The sequence below is a fragment of the Coregonus clupeaformis genome, unplaced genomic scaffold, assembly GCF_020615455.1.
Source record: "Coregonus clupeaformis isolate EN_2021a unplaced genomic scaffold, ASM2061545v1 scaf0618, whole genome shotgun sequence".
NCBI classification, from domain to species: domain Eukaryota; kingdom Metazoa; phylum Chordata; class Actinopteri; order Salmoniformes; family Salmonidae; genus Coregonus; species Coregonus clupeaformis.
This window is the reverse complement of record NW_025534073.1, coordinates 252038-273703: the sequence shown is the minus strand read 5'-3', so window position 1 is coordinate 273703 and position 21666 is coordinate 252038. Positions and strand designations below refer to the sequence as shown.

Genomic DNA, 21666 nt, shown 5'->3' with positions numbered 1-21666 from the left:
AACACTCTAGCCTTGCTCTGGAACCTTAGCTTCATTTTGTTTACATGCCATCTGAGCATGCACTCCTACAGGAGAATGTACCTCCATTCATACACCTAAAAAAAAGTATGTATTGCACACAATTTCAACATTGTGTGCATCCTTATTCTAAATATCTAAGTTTAAACAATCACAATGTAAAAAAAGAAAACTAAGAAAATCATATTGCTAAATTATACCATTCCTAACCTCTTTCTTTTCCTGGTTTAAGCAGGCCAAGCTAGACCTTAGCCAGGCTAGGACAGAGGAGGCAGTTTAACTCTTGGCCCTCTCTGTAGTAACCAGTTGGCCTGGCTGAGAGTCAGGCAGCCCTATCCCCCTGCCTGTGCCAGTGTGTCTCTCGCTCTAAGAGGAGATCTACTTCCTGGATCAGATTTCACTCTCTCAGTCATGATTAAATAGTCTTTCCTCATGTCCTCTCCTTCATGACCACTGGCGTTAAAGAACTCAATAGGTGTAAAACCTAGCCTGTCATTTTAAGTATCAGGGTTATGTGGGAAAGGAGTGAAGGAAACTAAAGACATATTTCAAAGTATACTGTATTGACACAAAACTTGTATTGTATTATTTTGTGTTGCATGGTTGATTGCGGTGCATAAAAGAGCAGCATATGGGGCAGTGACTGGCCAGAACCAGCAGGGGGGGGGGTCTAAATTATCTTTCTCTCCTCTAACTACCGACAGATGGCGGCTCCCCCTATAATCACACACTTCCTCCACACCTCAAACGTTTTGCGGCTCCAATCGCTATTTTCACAAGCAGGGTTAGTAAACAGCATTCTTGGGCTTCCTCCGCCACATGTGCCCACGTGAGGTTGCCACGGTTATGCACACAGACGGGGGCGCCCGTGTTGTTGTTGTGAAATCAGAGGAGAGCGAGCTTCAGAGAAGTAAAGGGGGTGGGGCCAGGGCGGGCTGGCATCGCTTTCGCCAATTTGGTTATTAATTTAGATGGAAATCCAAGAGGGCGAGGTTTTACTTTTAAAATGGATCAACGGTTTGGAGCCTAGCATGTGTTCACTGTGCGCCACCTAACAAGATTTTGTGTTAAGTCATAGATAGGATACACAGCTATTTCCTTGTTCTTGTGTGTGCACAGTATAGTAACAGTTGATTGAACTGCGACAAGTGTTTTAAGCTGCTGCTTTTTAACAAAATGACTAATCTTTATCAGGCCTGGCACAGTGAATTCATTCTGCCTGTTAGGTTTGAGTACTTTTATTTTATTTTTTATTTTATTTCACCTTTATTTAACCAGGTAAGCCAGTTGAGAACAAGTTCTCATTTACAACTGCGACCTGGCCAAGATAAAGCAAAGCAGTGCGATAAAACAACAACACAGAGTTACATATGGGGTAAAACAAAACATAAAGTCAAAAATACAACAGAAAATATATATACAGTGTGTGCAAATGTAGCAAGTTATGGAGGTAAGGCAATAAATAGGCTATAGTGCAAAATAATTACAATTAGTATGAACACTGGAATGATAGATGTGCAAGAGATGATGTGCAAATAGAGATACTGGGGTGCAAATGAGCAAAATAAATAACAATATAGGGATGAGGTAGTTGGGCGGGCTAATTTCAGATGGGCTGTGTACAGGTGCAGTGATCGGTAAGGTGCTCTGACAACTGATGCTTAAAGTTAGTGAGGGAGATAAGTGTCTCCAGCTTCAGAGATTTTTGCAATTTGTTCCAGTCATTGGCAGCAGAGAACTGGAAGGAATGGCGGCCAAAGGAGGTGTTGGCTTTGGGGATGACCAGTGAGATATACCTGCTGGAGCGCATACTACGGGTGGGTGTTGCTATGGTGACCAATGAGCTAAGATAAGGCGGGGATTTGCCTAGCAGTGATTTATAGATGGCCTGGAGCCAGTGGGTTTGGCGACGAATATGTAGTGAGGACCAGCCAACAAGAGCGTACAGGTCACAGTGGTGGGTAGTATATGGGGCTTTGGAGACAAAACGGATGGCACTGTGATAGACTACATCCAATTTGCTGAGTAGAGTGTTGGAGGCTATTTTGTAAATGACATCGCCGAAGTCAAGGATCGGTAGGATAGTCAGTTTTACGAGGGCATGTTTGGCAGCATGAGTGAAGGAGGCTTTGTTGCGAAATAGGAAACCGATTCTAGATTTAACTTTGGATTGGAGATTCTTAATGTGAGTCTGGAAGGAGAGTTTACAGTCTAACCAGACACCTAGGTATTTGTAGTTGTCCACATACTCTAGGTCAGACCCATCGAGAGTAGTGATTCTAGTCGGGTGGGCGGGTGCCAGCAGCGTTCGATTGAAGAGCATGCATTTAGTTTTACTAGTGTTTAAGAGCAGTTGGAGGCTACTGAAGGAGTGTTGTATGGCATTGAAGCTCGTTTGGAGGTTTGTTAACACAGTGTCCAATGAAGGGCCAGATGTATACAAAATGGTGTCGTCTGCGTAGAGGTGGATCTGAGAGTCACCAGCAGCAAGAGCGACATCATTGATATACACAGAGAAAAGAGTCGGCCCAATAATTGAACCCTGTGGCACCCCCATAGAGACTGCCATAGGTCCAGACAACAGGCCCTCCGATTTGACACATTGAACTCTATCTGAGAAGTAGTTGGTGAACCAGGCGAGGCAGTCATTTGAGAAACCAAGGCTATTTAGTCTGCCAATAAGAATGCGGTGGTTGACAGAGTCGAAAGCCTTGGCCAGGTCGATGAAGACGGCTGCACAGTACTGTCTATAATATCGTTTAGGACCTTGAGCGTGGCTGAAGTGCACCCATGACCAGCTCGGAAACCGGATTGAATAGCGGAGAAGGTACGGTGGGATTCAAAATGGTCGGTGATCTGTTTGTTAACTTGGCTTTCAAAAACTTTCGAAAGGCAGGGCAGGATGGATATGGGTCTGTAACAGTTTGGATCTAGAGTGTCACCCCCTTTGAAGAGGGGGATGACCGCGGCAGCTTTCCAATCTCTGGGGATCTCAGACGTTACGAAAGAGAGGTTGAACAGGCTAGTAATAGGGTTTGCGACAATTTCGGCGGCTAGTTTTAGAAAGAAAGGGTCCAGATTGTCTAGCCCAGATGATTTGTAGGGGTCCAGATTTTGCAGCTCTTTCAGAACATCAGCTGTCTGGATTTGTGTGAAGGAGAAGCGGGGGGGGCATGGGCAAGTTGCAGCGGGGCGGGGTAGTGGTAGCCAGGTGGAAAGCATGGCCAGCCATAGCAAAATGATTGTTGAAATTCTCGATTATTGTAGATTTATCGGTGGTGATAGTGTTTCCTAGCCTCAGTGCAGTGGGCAGCTGGGAGGAAGTGCTCTCATTCTCCATGGACTTTACAGTGTCCCAAAACTTTTTGGAGTTAGTGCTACAGGATGCAAATTTCTGTTTGAAAAAGTTAGCCTTTGCTTTCCTAACTGCTTGTGTATATTGGTTCCTAACTTCCCTGAAGAGTTGCATATCGCGGGGGCTATTTGATGCTAATGCAGTACGCCACAGGATGTTTTTGTGCTGGTCAAGGGCAGTCAAGTCTGAGGAGAACCAGGGGCTATATCTGTTCTTAGTTCTGTCTTTTTTGAATGGGGCATGTTTATTTAAGATTAAAAGTAATTTCCTCTCAAAGAACAACCAGGCATCCTCTACTGACGGAATGAGATCTATATCCATCCAGGATACCTGGGCCAGGTCAATTAGGAAGGCCTGCTCGCTGAAGTGTTTTAGGGAGCGTTTGACAGTGATGAGGGGTGGTCGTTTGACCACGGACCCGTTACGGATGCAGGCAATAAGGCAGTGATCGCTGAGATCCTGGTTGAAGACAAAGGAGGTGTATTTAGAGGGTAAGTTAGTCAGGATGATATCTATGAGGGTACCCATGTTTACGGATTTAGGGTTGTACCTGGTAGGTTCGTTGATCATTTGTGTGAGATTGAGGGCATCTAGTTTGGATTGTAGGATGGACGGGGTGTTAAGCATCTCCCAATTTAGGTCACCAAGCAGTACGAACTCTGAGGATAAATGGGGGGCAAGCAATTCACATATGGTGTCCAGGGCACAGCTGCGGGCTGAGGGGGGTCTGTAGCAAGCGGCAACAGTGAGAGACTTATTTCTGGAAAGGTGGCTTTTTAGAAGTAGAAGCTCAAACTGTTTGGGCACAGACCTGGATAGTATGATAGAGCTCTGCAGGCTATCTCTACAGTAGAGTACAACCCACAACACTGTTTTCCTCCCATGACTACATGTACAAAACGTAAACCCAACATTGCAAGACGTTTCAACTTCGTAAGACTCTTGATTAAAAGCTAGATGTCATTGTCAAATGACAAGATTACCAAGACAAAATCACAGTAACACTATAAGCCATCCATGCATAGAGTATGTCTTCTCACCTGGACCCATGAGGGGTGGTCTGCTGTGTGGTGGAGGTGCAGTCTGGTGAGGCACGGCTGGGTCCATGGGCCCACTGTTCTGGCCTGAGCCCTGGGGGTTGTGGCCCACATGGCTCTGGAGGGGTGGTGGAGGGCCGTGGTAGGCGTGAGGATGGTGGGGAGGGTGATGTGGTGGGTGGGGGTGGTTGTTGTTGTTGTTTCCAGGGGGGCCTGGGGGGGCGTTCCCTGGAGGTCTACCTTGGGGTGGCACTCCTCCCCCAGGGTTGTTCTTGTCCCAGAGGTTGACCGTCTTGTTGTAGGTGCCTGGATCGCCCCAAGCCGAGGTGCCGTCGTCAATCTCCATCTTGCGTCGGATGGAGGGTGGGGAAGGTTCCTCCCACCCCGTGGGCTCTCCTCCTGAGGGGTCCTGCTTGCCCCCTCCTCCTCCACCGATGCCCCCCTGGCCTGATCCACTGGGCTTCACGGGGCCAGGGCCTCCCCAGGATCCCATGCTCCCTTCTCCACCGCCTCTAACTCCTCCGCTGTTGCCATTGGAGCTCTCCTGGGGCTTGCCGCCCCATCCTTGGGCAGGGCCGCTTGGGCGCTGCAGGGCCATCGCTGGCTCTCCCCAGCCTCCACCTCCTCCAACATTTCCCACCACCCCCGGACCAGGCTTTCCCCAGCCTCGGTTGCTCTCTTTCCAGCCTCCTGCTCCTTCTCCCTCCCAGGGAGGGTTCGTGGTGGGGCTGCTCTTCTTGCCATCTGCAGGCTCTCCCCAGTCTCCTCCACCTCCACCTCCATTGCCCCCTCCTCCAGCGCTGTTGCTCCAGCCGCTGTGGGACGGCTTGGGCCCATCTCCCCAGCCCTGGGGCTTGGGGGCCTTGCTGTGGGGATCATCCCAGCTTGGGGACTTCTCCTCTGGAGTTCCCCAGGACTGGCTCCCAGCTTTGGGCATGTTGGGGCCTGGCCCGGGGCCTCCTGGTGGGGGGTTCCCCCAGCCTCCGGGACCATTGGGGGGATTCTTGCTGCTCTGTGGCTCGCCCCAGCCAGAGCCAGGTTGGCTGGCTGGAGGCATGGAACCACCCCAGCCAGGGGCAGCCTGAGGACCGGGCCCGGGACCCTCACTCTTGGGGTCAGCCCGGTGAGGGGGGCCGTGGTTGGGGTTGGATGGCCCTTGGACTGGCTCGGTGGGGGTGTTGGGGCCAGAGCCTCCCCAGGAGTCCGTCCCGGCAGCGTCTGCCTTTCGTTGGGTGCGTGCCGCCTCCTCCATGTCCCAGGACGTGTGCTGGCGGACGGGTGTCTGGCCCCAGCCTGTGTTGCACAGCACCCTGGGGTCCAGGTCAGGGGCAGGGAGCAGGGGGGCAGGCTCATCCCTGGACGACTGGTCCTGTCGGCGGGAGTGTCCTGCTCCGTCCATGCCCTCGCTGCTGCCCTCGCTGGCCGCCGCGGTGCTAGGTGCTCGGGTGCTCCAGGAGCTGGCCTGCTGGGGAGGAGAGCTGGGGGCGTCCCAGCCTCCCTGGCCCTCGCCAGAATGCTGCTTCCCCCAGCCGTCTCCGCTTCTCTGGCCTCCCCAGCCTCCAGAGGTTCCCCCACCACTGCTTCCATGGCTCCCCCAGCCACCGGCCCCAGAGTCCCAGCCCGAAGCCTCTGCGGAGGAGGCGACTGACTTGGAGTCTCCATTGCTGCCCCAGACGGAGCTGCCGTCCTCTCCGTTGACCAGCTGGGGAGCTCCAGGAGGAGGCTGGCCCAGGGAGCCCATGCCCCCGGAGGGGCCACCCCAGCCGGGCACGCTGTGGATGGGGGGCTCCTGTTGCTTGCTTGCATGATTTGGTCCGTCAGTGTTAAGGTTCTGAGGTTCTGAGCTGAAAGACACATTCGTGGACGAGGAGGGGTGTGGCTCAGATGGTTCTCCCCATGTGCTGCCTCCCCCTACTGGCAGGTTGCCGTTGGCGGCGCCGCCCCCCATGGTTCCTCCTCTGTTGCCGTTCCCCTGGGCGGGAGAGGTGCCTGGTGGGTTGCAGAGGTTAGGAGGGGGTTGAGAAGAAGGGGGTTGGTTGGGGTTGGCTCCCCCTGAGCTGCTTCCCCCTGCTCCTCCGCCCCCGTCGTGCCCCAGCACGGGCCAGGCCGAGGGGTTGGCGTTGGGGTTCAGGTTCAAGTTAAAGTTGGAGGAAGAGGAGCCCCAACCCCTGCCTCCCCCGCCTCCCATTGGGCCGTCGCTCTTCCCCTCCCCACCCCCGACAGAGGAGGACTGAGGAGGGCCATGGGTGGAGGGACCGGGACCAGATCCCCAGCCCCGATTGGCTGCTCCCTGGCCGGATGCCATGCCGACCACGCCTGCCCCGGGGTGATTGGCTGAGCCGCCGGGCCCAGAGCTGGCTCCTTTGCTGCTGGGGTAGTTGGCAGGAAAGTGGCCTGTCTGGCCGTTGGCCCCCGTGGCCATGCTCATACTGCTGCTGCTGGCCGGACCAACAAGGTCAGTGTCCGAGGGGCATCCTCCTGCAGGGCCCTGGCCCTGGCTCTGGCTGCTGCGGGAAATGGAGGGCCAGGCCTCGGTGTCACTCTCGTCGATGATCACTGTATCCCAGCCACTGTGATTGGCCGACGCTGAGGTGGAAGTGGCACTCCGATTGGCAGGCTGGTGTCCCAAGTGAGGATTCTCATACTGAGCTCCCGGGCCACTCTGTGGGGGCAGCTCTGTTGGATGAGAGGGAGAGGATGGAGAGAGAGAGGATGGAGGGAGAGAGAGCGGATGGAGAGAGAGAGCGGATGGAGGGAGAGAGAGAGCGGATGGAGAGAGAGGGAGAAAGGGAAAAGGTTAGTATGTCATCATACCTAGTAGATAATATAACAGTTAATGGCATCTAAATATAGGGGGGAAAACTGGTTGCACCATTAATGTATACCGACGACACAAACATCAAAGCATACACTATAAGCACTCTCCCATTTACGTAGGAAAACACGGACACTATGGAAATCAGTCAATTTAAATAAATAAATTAGGCCCTAATCTATGGATTTCACATGAATGGGCAGGGGCGCAGCCATGGGTGGGCCTGGGAGGGCATAGGCCCACTGGGGAGCCAGGCCTAGCCAGTCAGAATGAGTTATCCCCCACAAAATGGCTTTATTACATACAGAAATACTCCTCAGTTTCAGCAGCTGTCTGGGTGGCTGGTCTCAGACGATCCCACAGGTGAAGAAGCCGAATGTGGAGCTCCTGGGCTGGCGTGGTTACACGTGGTCTGCGGTTGTGAGGCCGGTTGGACGTACTGCCAAATTCTCTAAAACGACGTTGGAGGCAGCTTATGGTAGAGACTTGAATATTCAATTCTCTGCCAACGGCTCTGGTGGACATTCCTGCAGTCAGCATGCCAATTGCACACTCGCTCAAAACATGTCCAAAGCTAGGGCTGTCTTCTGTATACCCCCCCTACCTTGTCACAACACAACTGAAGGAAAGAAATTCCACAAATTAACTTTTAAGAAGGCACACCTGTTAATTGAAATGCATTCCAGGTGACTATCTCATGAAGCTGGTTGAGAGAATGCCAAGAGTGTGCAAAGCTGTCATCAAGGCAAAGGGTGGCTACTTTGAAGAATCTAAAATCTCAAATATATTTTATCCATCAGTGCATTCGGAAAGTATTCAAACCCCTTGACTTTTTCCACATTTTGTTACGTTACAGCCTTATTCTAAAATGGTTAAAAAATAAATAAACCATCTCATCAATCTATACACAATACCCCATAATGACAAAGTGAAAACAGTTTTTATATTAATTTTGGCAAAGAGAACCCTAGTTGAAATGTTGACTGCTGTGGGAGTTGTCCTTAGGATACATTTTTTTCTCTCTGTATATTTCAAATTCCCCCGGCATACGGTATAAACGGTATATCGCCCAAGCCTAGTAATCTTAACAGCTCTACCCTAGATGCAGCCATCTTGGAATAAAGTGGGAGCCACGGTGGAGTCCACCGGCAGATCCGAAGATGCCCATCCTCAGTCCTAACCCTTGACATTTGATCCCTGCAGTCCAGCCTCAGTCTGGGCCTGACCCCAGGTTCACACACAATTGGCTTGACCGACAACCACTCTGCCCTGGAGTGTATTCAATTAGGTGAAACGTTCACAATGATGCAGGTAGAAATGTAATGTGTAGAGCTGACATGACTCACAGTCCTACATCACAAACACGCACACCTAATCTACACAATACAACATTTATATCTGAATGTTTTGTAACGTTGCACCCCTGCTGTACAGAAGACTGCCTCCCAGTCCCCTCAAAAATCTCTCTACTGCCTCTGCCTCTACACCTCAAACACAAACAGTAGGATTTCTTTCTCTTCCAATAAAGAAACACCACTGCTGAGAGAGGCTTGGGTAACAACAGTTATAGAACTATCCCCTGAAGCAGCTTGGTGCATAAGAAGTGAGTCAGTGGAAAAGCAGCAGCCGCTCTAGACGCCCTGCCGTGGTAATCACTCTGCCGCCGCGTCAGTTCCCTCTTGTTGTTGTTTTTGGTGTGCCTCTACATGCACGTGTGAGCGGAGTGGACTTCTGCACACACACAGCCTCTGCTTTTGTCTGATCTATAACTGGGGAGAGATACTGTTTGTGTGCAAGCTTTGGCTGTCTCTCACTCACTCTCTCCCTCTGCAGAGCTTAGGCTTCTTCCAATGATTAGAAAAGAATGGGAGAGAGAGAGAGAGAGAGAGAGAGAGAGAGAGAGAGAGAGAGAGAGAGAGAGAGAGAGAGAGAGAGAGAGAGAGAGAGAGGCAGTGTGTCTCTGACACAGCGGTGTGGCTTCTGTGGTGTAGTACAGGACGCCATTTTATCAAATCTGAATCACAGCCAAAAAGGCTCTGAGCTACAGTCTGTTTATATCAGCCCTGCAGCACTAATACTATCTTTATGAAGATATTAATCAGAATGCCGTCTGTCGCTGCTTGGATGTTTTCCGTTGCAAATCGCACTTATCTTAGTACTTGCATGCATTTAGAAGGCAAATGGTGCACTACAATGCACAACGCAGTGAAAGACGGCCAGCGAATAAAGAGAAAGAGAGGGGGATCACGGGCGAAAAGCAGGAAAAATACCTGAGGAGAGGTACCTTCCGACCATGGTGAGCGAGCGCTACGTTTGGAGCGAAGCGGTGGCAGCCATCCCCGTGTGTCTCTAGTCTCAATATGTCTGCTCGGCTCGCCAGGGCTTTCAGAGGATTTTTTTTTTGAAATACTGCCAAGAAGCTGACGAGCTCTCGCGGCATGAGAGAGAGACACCCCCCCGCTCTGCTCTGTCCCAGCCCGCTTTGGCTTGGCTAGAGCCATCCTGCCCCTCTCTCTCTGGCTTTATTTATAACTCAGCTCTATTCCTATCCATGCAGAGAGGATATTCTCTCTCTCCATCTCGATCTCTCTCGGAGAGAGTAGGGGAGGCGTAGAGGGTTAAGGTTAAAGCCGAGAGCATTTCATTGTGCACTCAATCCGCTCACGAGAGAGAAAAAACTAAACAAAAGGGAGATTCCTTTTTGCTCCCTCCCTCCTCTTTCATGCTTTTGGAGTCGTCACTAAATATTTAGCCAGGACCACTCCATCTACATTGAGCACAGCCTGGCCACAATGGGAGCCTCTCCAAAACCATAACTGCAGCAGGACATGGACAAAAGCAGAGCTTTTGCTGCATCGCTGAGTTCTGGAATGACACTCAAAAGTGCACACATATGCACGTATACATACATGTTCATCCGCACACTCAGACAATAAATGCTTCCAGACATATGCAGGTATGCAGACACACATTCTATGCACATATGCATCCAGACACATATGCATGTACACGTACACACACACACAACCTTCCCCCTCCTGCTTCACAATGATTTCCTATAGTATGCCGACAGTTGACGCAAACAGAGACAGACTAGTCTGCAGCAGGACTACACAACACATACCAGAGCAGCTCCCTGAAGCACAAACAGCCCCAGTTTGGCCAGGAGAAACAACACCACTTCAATGGCTGCATGGAAAACAGCATAAACACATGAAATGAAGCTCACATGGAGGTGGGCAGGAGGCCAAGAAGAGCTAAACATCTGTCTTTACACAGTGTGGTCTGGAGTGACAGAGCGAGGGAGAGAGAGATAGAGGATAGAGGGAGGGAGGGGAGGAAAGGGAAAGTGTGGCAAAGACAAGGAGAAGAAGAGAGAGATACAGCAGAGAGGAGGGGTTAGAGAAAAAGAGAGCTAAAGAGAGGAGGAGGAGGGGCAGGTCACTATCGGGCACTAGCTAGAGGCAAGTTGCTATCAGGCACTAGCTAGAGGCAGGTTGCTATCTGGCGCTAGCTAAAGGCAGGTTACTATCGGGCGCCAGCTAGAGGCAGGTTATTATCAGGCGCTAGCTAAAGGCAGGTCACTATCGGGCACTAGCTAGAGGCAGGTTATTATCAGGCGCTAGCTAGAGGCAGGTTATTATCAGGCACTAGCTAGAGGCAGGTTGCTATCGGGCGCTAGCTAGAGGCAGGTTGCTATCTGGCGCTAGCTAGAGGCAGGTTGCTATCTGGCGCCAGCTAGAGGCAGGTTGCTATCTGGTGCCAGCTAGAGGCAGGTTATTATCAGGCGCTAGCTAAAGGCAGGTCACTATCGGCACTAGCTAGAGGCAGGTTATTATCAGGCGCTAGCTAGAGGCAGGTTATTATCAGGCACTAGCTAGAGGCAGGTTGCTATCGGGCGCTAGCTAGAGGCAGGTTGCTATCTGGCGCTAGCTAGAGGCAGGTTGCTATCTGGCGCTAGCTAGAGCCAGGTTACTATCGGACACTAGCTAGAGGATTGCAAAAGAGAGGCAGTAACAGCAGCAGCTCCTAGGCTAACTGAAGGTGGGTATTGTTTACAAACGAGCCTCTACTGCTCCAAAACACACAATACGTCAAAGTCCCACCAGAAGAACAGTGGTTCATTATGTGGAAACCCAGGCCCCAGCCTTTTCCACCATGTGTCAACGTGCAGTGAGGTCATCAAAGCCCCTCTGATTGGTGCTTTTTGTGTAAATAATGCCCTTCATACAAACTGGCTTGATGGCGCTTACTCAAACCCCCAATCCACTACCCCGCTGCTGTTTCCCGGCCACGTGGATGGATGGCGAATTGCAATCTCAGCTTCGACATTGCTGTTGTGGATGTTTAGGTTTTGTTTTGTAGTTTTTCGTTTTGTTTTGTTTCAACAAGTTGGGTTTTGTAAGGTGAGAGTGAGGGAGGGAGGGAGGAGAGAGGGTCTGAGGGATTGAGGAAAAGAGAGAGTTTGAAAGTGAGGGAGATAAGGAGATGGAGAGAGTGAAAGTGAGGGAAAGCAGGAGGAGAGCTGGCTAGTCCCAGTCAGCACAGAGAATGAGAAAAAGAAGTGAAGGAGAGAAAGAGTGGAAGAGGAGTGGAAGAGGGAGTGAAGAAGTGATGGATGTGTTAGTCAGGTCTCAGATGGGTTGGTCCAGGCCTAATGAAGTCCTCCAGGGGCAGGAGAGGAGAGGCTTGTAGAGAGAAAGACAGCTGCTCTTTCAATCCTGCCAACCAGACAAACGACACACACCATTCTTTACCACACACACACCCACACACCCTGCTGCACCCCCACCATCCATCCTCCTCTACCATTCCCATGATTAGTCTATCCTACAGTCTAATGATAGAGCAACAATATTAGATGAAAACGTGGTCAACTCTATTGTGTGCTGTCCTGTCAACACTCAAGGCACAAGCCAACATAGTGCGCAATTAGCAGAGGTTACCCAGAAAAGCTGCAACTTCCTCAAGTGAGTGGTAGACTTTTTTCAACATCATCTTGATTACAGAAGAGCAACAAACATTGGGTTTGAGATGAAAACAAAGCAAAGCACTGCTCCATGTTCAGGCCATGCAAACACTGAGGTTACCATGACAATAAACTGTCATTTGGGTAAACAACTGATAGCAGGGATGGCCTTGTATTGCTTTGACTACTATGAAGTAGAGACAGCTGGATGTTTATGTTTGTCTCAGTTTGTTCAAGGCCACCTAGTCTTGTATTATTGACCATACCTGTTCCAATAGATTCAGTGGAGTGCAATTTATAGATAGAAATCTGAAGTATAGAGCTGAGACAAATGCCTATTGACTAAGCCCCAGGTGGCACAGGTCTTCTAATAATACAGTACCCACCGTGCCAGTAGTGTGTATGTGAGGAGTCCGTCACCGTACGGTTACAGAAAGGTTAGAGGGGCAGAGGGGAGGGGGCGGTGTGAGGGAGGACAGAGACTGTCTTACACAACAACCACGACGGGACACAATCTGGTAACACCACTGGCGGGCATTGGGCCACAGAGAGGACAGGCTGGGTCCTCAGCTAAACGAGAGAGGGAGACACCAACAGACAGATACTAGGATGGCCGCCTATCGCTGGGGTCCTTCGGCTTCCAGTGTTATGCAGTGGTTTCAGCTTGCTCTGGGTAAAATAAGAATCTGCTAGATGACTACTACACTGTAGAATTGTGGCTAGTATCATTGGGATGGAGCTTTGTGCAGAGGCGTTAATGCAAAAAACACGCTAATGGAAAAATATGAGTGCCGTTAGGCTCTTCATTTGATCACCCTGTTGTAATTCCACTGAAATTTCAGACTTGATTTTCCCTTACGAAAAATGTATCAACCGCTACAAGAAAGTCCATTAATTATAATCCACATTTCCTGTTGCTGCAGGATTATTTTCCTGCTGTAGCAAAGTGGCTCAAATTAAGATCCTACATCTGTACACTATGCTTAAAAAAATAAATAATCACTGAATCATGGATCTCTGCAGATATACTGTCCCTGTCCATACAGCCAGCTGGGTTTTCAATACATTGTGCGGATAGGAATAAAGAACTCTCCGGGAAGAAAGGCGGAGGTGTATGTTTCATGATTAAATACTCATGGTGTGATTGTGGTAACGTACAGGAAGTCCTTTTGTTCACCCGACCTAGAATACCTCACAATCAAATGCCGACCGCATTACCTCCCTAGAGAGTTTTCTTCGGTTATCGTCACAGCCTTGTATATTTCCCCTCAAACCGATACCACAACGGCTCTCAAGGAACTACACTGGAAACTGCATATCCTGAGGCCGCATTTATTATAGCTTGGGACTTAATAAAGCAAATCTGAGGAAAACGCTACCGAAGCTCTATCAACACATCGCCTGCAGTTCTCGCGCTTCAAAACCTCTCGACCATTGTTACTCTCCCTTCCGCGATGGCTACAAGGCCCTCCCTTCAGCAAATCAGATCACGACTAAATTTTTCTCCTCCCTTCCTATAGGCCGAAACTCAAACAGAACGTACCCGTGCTAAGGTCTATTCAATGCTGGTCTGACCAATCGGAATACATTCTTCAAGACTGTTTTGATCACGCGGACTGGCACATGTTCTGGGTTGCCTCAGAATAACATTGACGTATACACTGACACGGTGACCGAGTTCATCAGGAAATGTATAGGGGATGTTGTTCCCACTGTAACGATTAAAACACATTAAAACCAAAAACCGTGGATAGATGGCAGCATTCTCGCAAAACTGAAAGGGCGAACCATAGCATTTAACCACGGCAAGGTGACTGGGAATATGATCGAATACAAAACAGTACAGTTATGCCCTGTGTAAGGCAACCAAACAGTCAAAACGTCAGTACAGAGAAAGTGGAGTCGCAATTCAACGGATCAGACACAAGACATATGTGGCAGGGACTCCAGACAATGACAGATTATAAAGGGAAAACCAGCCACGTCGCGGACACCGACCTCTTTTTTCCCCGGACAAGCTAAACACCTTCTTCGCCCGCTTTGAGGATAACACAGTGCCGTCGACACAGGCCGCTCCCGAGGACTGTGAGCTCTCGTTCTCCGTGGCCGACATTTAAGCGTGTTAACCCTCGCAAGGCTGCCGGCCCAGACAGCATTCCTAGCCACGTCCTCAGAGCATGCGCAGACCAGCTGGCTGGAGTGTTTACGGACACATTGTTCCTGTACCCAAGAAAGCGAAGGTAACTGAACTAAATGACTATCGGCCCATAGCACTCACTTGTCATCATGAAGTGCTTTGAGAGGCTAGTTAAAGGATCATATCACCTCCACCTTACCCGACACCCACTGTAATTCGCATACCGCCCCAATAGATCCATGGATGATGCAGTCGCCAATGCACTGCACACTGCCCTATCCCATCTAGACAAGAGGAATACCTATGTAAGAATGCTGTTCATTGACTACAGCTCTGCCTTCAACACCTCAGTACCCTCCAAGCTCATCATTAAGCTCGGGGGCCCTGGGTCTGAACCCCGCTCTGTGCAACTGGACTTCCTGACGGACTTCCCCAGGTGGTGAAGGTAGGCATCAACACCTCCACTATGCTGATCCTCAACACAGGGGTCCCACAAGGGTGCGTGCTCAGCCCCCTCCTGTACTCCCTGTTTACCCATGACTGTGTGGCCACGCACGCCTCCAACTCAATCATCAAGTTAGCAGACGACACAACAGTGATAGGCCTGATTACTAACAACAATGAGACAGCCTACAGGGAGGAGGTGAGGGCCCTGGCAGAGTGGTGCCAGGAAAATAACGTCATCAAAACGAAGGAGCTGATCTTGGACTTCAGGACACAGCAGAGGGAGCACGCCCCCATCCACATCGACGGGGACGCAGTGGAGAAGGTGAAAAGCTTCAAGTTCCTAGGAATCCACATCACTGACAATCTGAAATGGCCCACCCACACATACAGTGTGGTGAAGAAGGCGCAAAAGCGCCTCTTAAACCTCAGGAGGCTGAAGAAATGTGGCTTGGCCCTTAAGACCCTCCCAAACTTTTACATGTCTATACATCCCATCACACACACATACACATTTACACTCATGACTCAGACATTACTCGTCCTAATATTTCTATACAGTTGAAGTTGGAAGTTTACATACACTTACTGTAGGTTGGAGTCATTAAAACTTGTTTTTCAACCACTCCACAAGTTTCTTGTTAACAAACTATAGTTTTGGCAAGTCGGTTAGGACATCTACTTTGTGCATGACACAAGTAACTATTCCAACAATTGTTTACAGACAGATTGTTTCACTTATAATTCACTGTATCACAATTCCAGTGGGTCAGAAGTTTACATACACTAAGTTGACTGTGCCTTTAAACAGCTTTGAAAATTCCAGAAAATGATGTCAAGGCTTTAGAAGCTTCTGATAGGCTAATTGACATCATTTGAGTCAATTGGAGGTGTACCTGTGGATGTATTTCAAGGCCTACCTTCAAACTCAGTGCCTCTTTGCTTGTCATCATGGGAAAATCAAAAGAAATCAGCCATGACCTCAGAAAGAAATTGTAGACCTCCACAAGTCTGGTTCATCCTTGGGAGCAATTTCCAAACGCCTGAAGGTACCACGTTCATCTGTACAAACAATAGTACGCAAGTATAAACACCATAGGAACACGCAGCCGTCATACCGGTAGCCTCGTGTAGCTCAGTTGGTAGAGCATGGCGCTTGCAACGCCAGGGTTGTGGGTAAGAGCGTCTGCTAAATGACTAAAATGTTTTTTAAAAATACCGCTCAGGAAGGAGACGCATTCTGTCTCCTAGAGATGAACGTACTTTGGTGCGAAAAGTGCAAATCAATCCCAGAACAACAGCAAAGGACCTTGTGAAGATGCTGGAGGAAACAGGTACAAAAGTATCTATATCCACAGTAAAACTAGTCCTATATCGACATAACCTGAAAGGCCGCTCAGCAAGGAAGAAGCTACTGCTCCAAAACCGCCATAAAAAAGCCAGACTACGGTTTGCAACTGCACATGGGGAAATGTCATCTAGTCTAGGCCATAATGACCATCGTTATGTTTGGAGGAAAAAGGGGGATGCTTGTAAGCCGAAGAACACCATCCCAACTGTGAAGCATCATGCTGTGGGAGTGCTTTGCTGCAGGAGGGACTGGAGCACTTCACAAAATAGATGGCATCATGAGGAAGGAAAATTATGTGGATATATTGAAGCAACATCTCAAGACATCAGTCAGGAAGTTAAAGCTTGGTCGCAAATGGGTCTTCCAAATGGACAATGACCCCAAGCATACTTCCAAAGTTGTGGCAAAATGGCTTAAGGACAACAAAGTCAAGGTATTGGAGTGGCCATCACAAAGCCCTGACCTCAATCCTATAGGAAATCTGTGGGCAGAACTCAAAAAGCATGTGCGAGCAAGGAGGCCTACAAACCTGACTGAGCTACACCAGCTCTGTCAGGAGGAATGGGCCAGAATTCACCCAACTTATTGTGGGAAACTTGTGGAAGGCTACCCGAAACGTTTGACCCAAGTTAAACAATTTAAAGGCAATGCTACCAAATACTAATTGAGTGTATGTAAACTTCTGACCCACTGGGAATGTGATGAAAGAAATAAAAGCTGAAATAAATCACTCTCTACTATTATTCTGACATTTCACATTGTTAAAATAAAGTGGTGATCCTAACTGACCTAAGAGAGGGAAATTTTACTAGGATTAAATGTCAGGAATTGTGAAAAACTGAGTTTAAATGTATTTGGCTAAGGTGTATGTAAACTTCAGACTTCAACTGTATTTCTTAATTCCATTCTGTTGTTGTGTATTGTTAGATATTACTGCACTGTTGGAACTAGGAACACAAGTATTTCGCTACACCCGCAATAAGATCTGCTAAATATGTGTATGTGACCAGTAAAATTATATTTTATTTACATTCATGAGTGTTATTTGTCGTTATTAAGCATTTAACAATTGAATTAGAACATTGAACTTAAATCCTGTACGAATCATGGATATTCGATATCTCGGAAAATTGACTTTAAGTTTAATAACTATGCCTACGTAACATTTAATTACATTTCACCATGAAAACAGTTCTCATGGGCACACAAATCCAAAATAATGTAGGCCTATGCCATTGCAAAATCAAATGCTTCTAACCGAAAGAGTAAACTATAGGCCTACTGTCATTAAAGTATACTTGTTGGATGGATTGGATGCGCATTGGTGTCTAGCTATAGGCTAGTTGTCTAGTGATATTGGTCGACCTTCATCAGCTGATCCAGGAAAGAAAACAAATATTGATAGAAAATAATCAAGCTAAATAAATGGTCTAATACTTCTGGCCACCGATGGCACGGAGAACACCAGTAACCGCGCGCACCTGAAAAACAAAGCAATGAGCGCTCTAAACAGCTGACTGACAAAAGCAAATAATGATAAATCAACTGCATTGGAATAAAGGCTATTTTTATCATGGACGTACGGCAAACAAATTGAGAAAATGAGTAAGTACAAAGGAAAATCTATGCATAAAGGAGCTTAGCTGAGGCTGAAATGTAGTGCTACTGAGTGGCAAGACGGAGCTGCTCTTCCTCCCGGGGAAGGAAGGACTGCCCGCTCCATGATCTCGCCATCACGGTTGACAACTCCATTGTGTCCTCCTCCCAGAGTGCAAAGAACCTTGGCGTGACCCTGGACAACACCCTGCCGTTCTACGCTAACATCAAAGCGGTGACCCGATCCTGCAGGTTCATGCTCTACAACATTCGCAGAGTATGACCCTACCTTACACAGAAAGCGGCACAGGTCCTAATCCAGGCACTTGTCATCTCCCGTCTGGATTACTGCAACTCGCTGTTGGCTGGGCTCCCTGCCTGTGCCATTAAACCCCTACAACTTATCCAGAACGCTGCAGCCCGTCTGGTGTTCAACCTTCCCAAGATCTCTCATGTCACCCCGCTCCTCCGCACACTCCACTGGCTTCCAGTTGAAGCTCGCATCTACTACAAAACCATGGTGCTTGCCTACGGAGCTGTGAGGGGAACGGCACCTCCTTACCTTCAGGCTCTGATCAGACCCTACACCCAAACGAGGGCACTACTTTCATCCACCTCTGGCCTGCTAGCCCCCCTACCGCTACGGAAGCACAGTTCCCGCTCAGCCCAGTCAAAGCTATTCGCTGCTCTGGCACCCCAATGGTGGAACAAGCTCCCCCACGACAGCGGAGTCACTGACCACCTTCCGGAGACACTTGAAACCCTACCTCTTTAAGGAATACCTGGAATAGTATAACAGTAATCCCCCCCCCCCCTCCTCATAAATAAAAAGGAGTGGTTGTCCCACTGGCTATCCTAAATTGAATGCACCAATTTGTAAGTCGCGTCTGCTAAATGACTTAAATGTAAATGGACAGTACCACCAACATAGAAATAAATGGTTTAAACCATGACAGAGAGGTGGGGGTGTTTGTTTCATTTGGAAGCTTTTATTTTCATATTTACCACTGTAAAATATATTTACCACTGCATTTTAAACAAATAGCAGAATAGTTAAATTAGCATAATTTAGAGACCCCTCCCAAAGTTGGAATTGTGTTGCATTTAGGGGAGCTAACATCTCATTCAGGGGAGCTCCCCCATAATTCGCACCCTGCTAACAGTCGATTAACCATGCCCATCCCTAGCCTTGTGGTTGAGGAGGATGGGAGGATGAGTGAATGGATGACAGAAGTGAAAACTATGATGAGCTGAGAAGGAAACCAGAGTAAAACACCCCTCCATTGGACTCAGACTGAGCCTTGTGGTTGAGGAGAAGATGGCTATAAGGTGATGAGATAGTAGTGCATCGCTCTGTAAGGGGAATCCCAGACCCCTCTGACGTCATCAGACTAAACAGAACATTAAGAGTAGTAGTCTGGCCTACATCTGCTTTCTGTTCAAAACTATACAAAACATTAGCAATTTGCCTATTAGCTTCAGTAGCATGATAGCATCTATGCTATAATGGATTTGAGCTAATTGGCCTATAACTTCAGTAGCATCTACTAGACTTGGGCGGTATACTGTATACCAGGGTATTTTTGAAATACCGACAGTATACCGGGGCATGCTTATAAATTAAGTATTTAAGATGTGCTAAATAAAATTATCTACAGGTTAGGGCTCCAGCTATGCATTTGGTTTGCTAACTACGTGGCTAGATTGCAAGATCAAGCTTTTGGTTACAGCAGAGACAATCAATCCCCTCTTGCAGAACCATGGTAGCAATCAAAAGAGAACCGTTTGGAGATTATGGGGAAATTATTAGACTAAAAAGTGAGGACACAACAGTTCACCTGACAAGACGGAATCCAAACATTACACAGTTGATTTTATGTGTAGGGCTGTGACGGTGTTGGAATTTGACGTTACGGTAATTCACCAAGCCAACCAGGATTGGCGCATAGACTCAAAAGAAACACGTTGCTTTTCTCTGCAACTTCACTATTACCATTACACTTTCTTATCATCAATAGCATTTCATTATTCAAGTTATTATTACCTCTAAATATTAGTCTAGTATTCAAATTAAGAAATGTCAGATTGGAGAGGATTGTCACATTTTCGTATTGACAATTTAACACATAGGCTATCAGACTCAAAAGAAACGTGCAATTTCAGTGTTGCGTTACACTAAGTTACTGGTTTGTCCTTTTCATTTATTTTTTGTGTCCATTTTGTTTAAATGTTACTGTTGTCTTAGGCCTATAAAGCCCTATGTAAAAAGGGAAGGTTACAATTCTGTTTCTACATGGATATGCTTCTTAATTAATAAACATATTTGAAACAAGCCAATACACTTCATTATTATTTAGGTTATTACTTCTAAATATTAAGAGAGGACCCCCGCAATGAGAGAAATAATGTAGCCTAAGCTACTGAAAATAGGCCTTTTACAAAATTAAATCATGACAGGAGCGTTTGATTCTTATTCGATGGATTCCAGACAGGCTACTTTAGAAAACGTTCTGAATGGACATATAGGCCAGTAGAGAGAATCAGCGAACCTACACACGCACACCCCCGTAAAAAGGACCCGTCAATCAAAGCCACCAGTATTGTCAGTCAAGAGCAAATATTTCTCCCTTCCTTAAAACGTATTAAAAAAACCTAGGACTACCTTAGGCTTTCCGAAAGTAGGCTATAAGATAATGAATTGACAAGGAAAGTATGAAGAGGAGAGAGAGCTATGTGATTGTCAATTTCATACTATCATTAAAATAGAAACAAATACACGCAACGTCCATAGCCTATTTATCAGCGTTGATTAGTCTATAAATTAAGAAAAGATTCTGTATCAAATTATACCATGGCAGGTTGGAGAGGATTGGTGCATTGTCCACTTGAACACTGACGCATTACAGGCCTGAATAGTCAGACACATCCAACCTTTTTTAAAAGAAGACAGATTTATTTATCTACTAGCAAGCAATGAAAATGTGCGATGTAGGCTATAAAAGAAAGTCCACACATCAAGTGTCACAGCCTATAAGCTAGCACTTCTACACCCCTGCGCATCTAGCGGACTAGCTGCTGGCGCATCAAACCACCGTTGGAAAGAGGAGATGTAGACAGTTTAATAGACAGACTAAGTTAGCAAAACAATTCCTTATAGTCATTAGTAAATACCCCCGCTATTAAGTAAAGTTTATCTACATTAAAATAAAGTTATAAAAAAATAAGTTTTTCCAAAGATGAATGTTGGCCTATTTAAATGGTTTTGACGGTTATTTTATTTTCATGACGGTCTTCATCCATAACTGTCAGTTACAATTACCGTCACAGCCTTATTTATGTGCATTTCACATTTACTGACCTTTTCGCCACATTTGTTGACAACGAATTCTGAAAATGCTCTGGATACACCCAGTAAGATGTTAATTTGGGGTAGGTGCAACATAAGACAAAAAAATGACAAGGGTTTGAGTGAGAGTTCAAACGTGTGTCTCCAAGTGACCACAGACACACACACACACCTCTCCAAAGTGTGCACAGTAAGTCATTTCAATGCACTTTCTTCAACGAAAAGGTGCATTTATTAGCTCTCCTCGCTGTGCCGTTGAGGAACGAGCGCAAGCACACTTGTAGTTGTTTGGTTTGGAACACATCCCTGCATCCCCGCCATCACACAATTACAGTTGTTGTTTACACGATCCAAGGCAATTCAGAGAAGCAGATGGTAATGTTGGTGCGCATAGAATGGAGTCATGAGTGCATTCAGACGCGTGGTCCGTGGCAAATGTTCTTTACAATACAACAAACATAAGCTCATTCTGTTCAGGACAACCCAGGGTATAACGCCACGTAATCTTGTAACTGTACATCGAATACAGTGAACATAAACGTTGACACTGTATATTCCGTTAATTTTATGATATGGAAATGTGAAGTGCACATTTGGA

The 21666-nt window shown here is 47.6% G+C and overlaps 1 protein-coding gene across 1 annotated transcript in view; it reads right to left on the bottom strand.

The window, feature by feature from the left end:
- The window catches only part of LOC123485228 (trinucleotide repeat-containing gene 6C protein-like), a 40740-nt gene that overhangs the window by 6524 nt on the left and 12550 nt on the right, over window positions 1-21666 (bottom strand). The window contains exon 3 of the mRNA XM_045216136.1: window positions 4414-7086. Coding sequence (XP_045072071.1) covers window positions 4414-7086 — 2673 coding nt within the window. The remainder of the gene's footprint in view (window positions 1-4413; window positions 7087-21666) is intronic.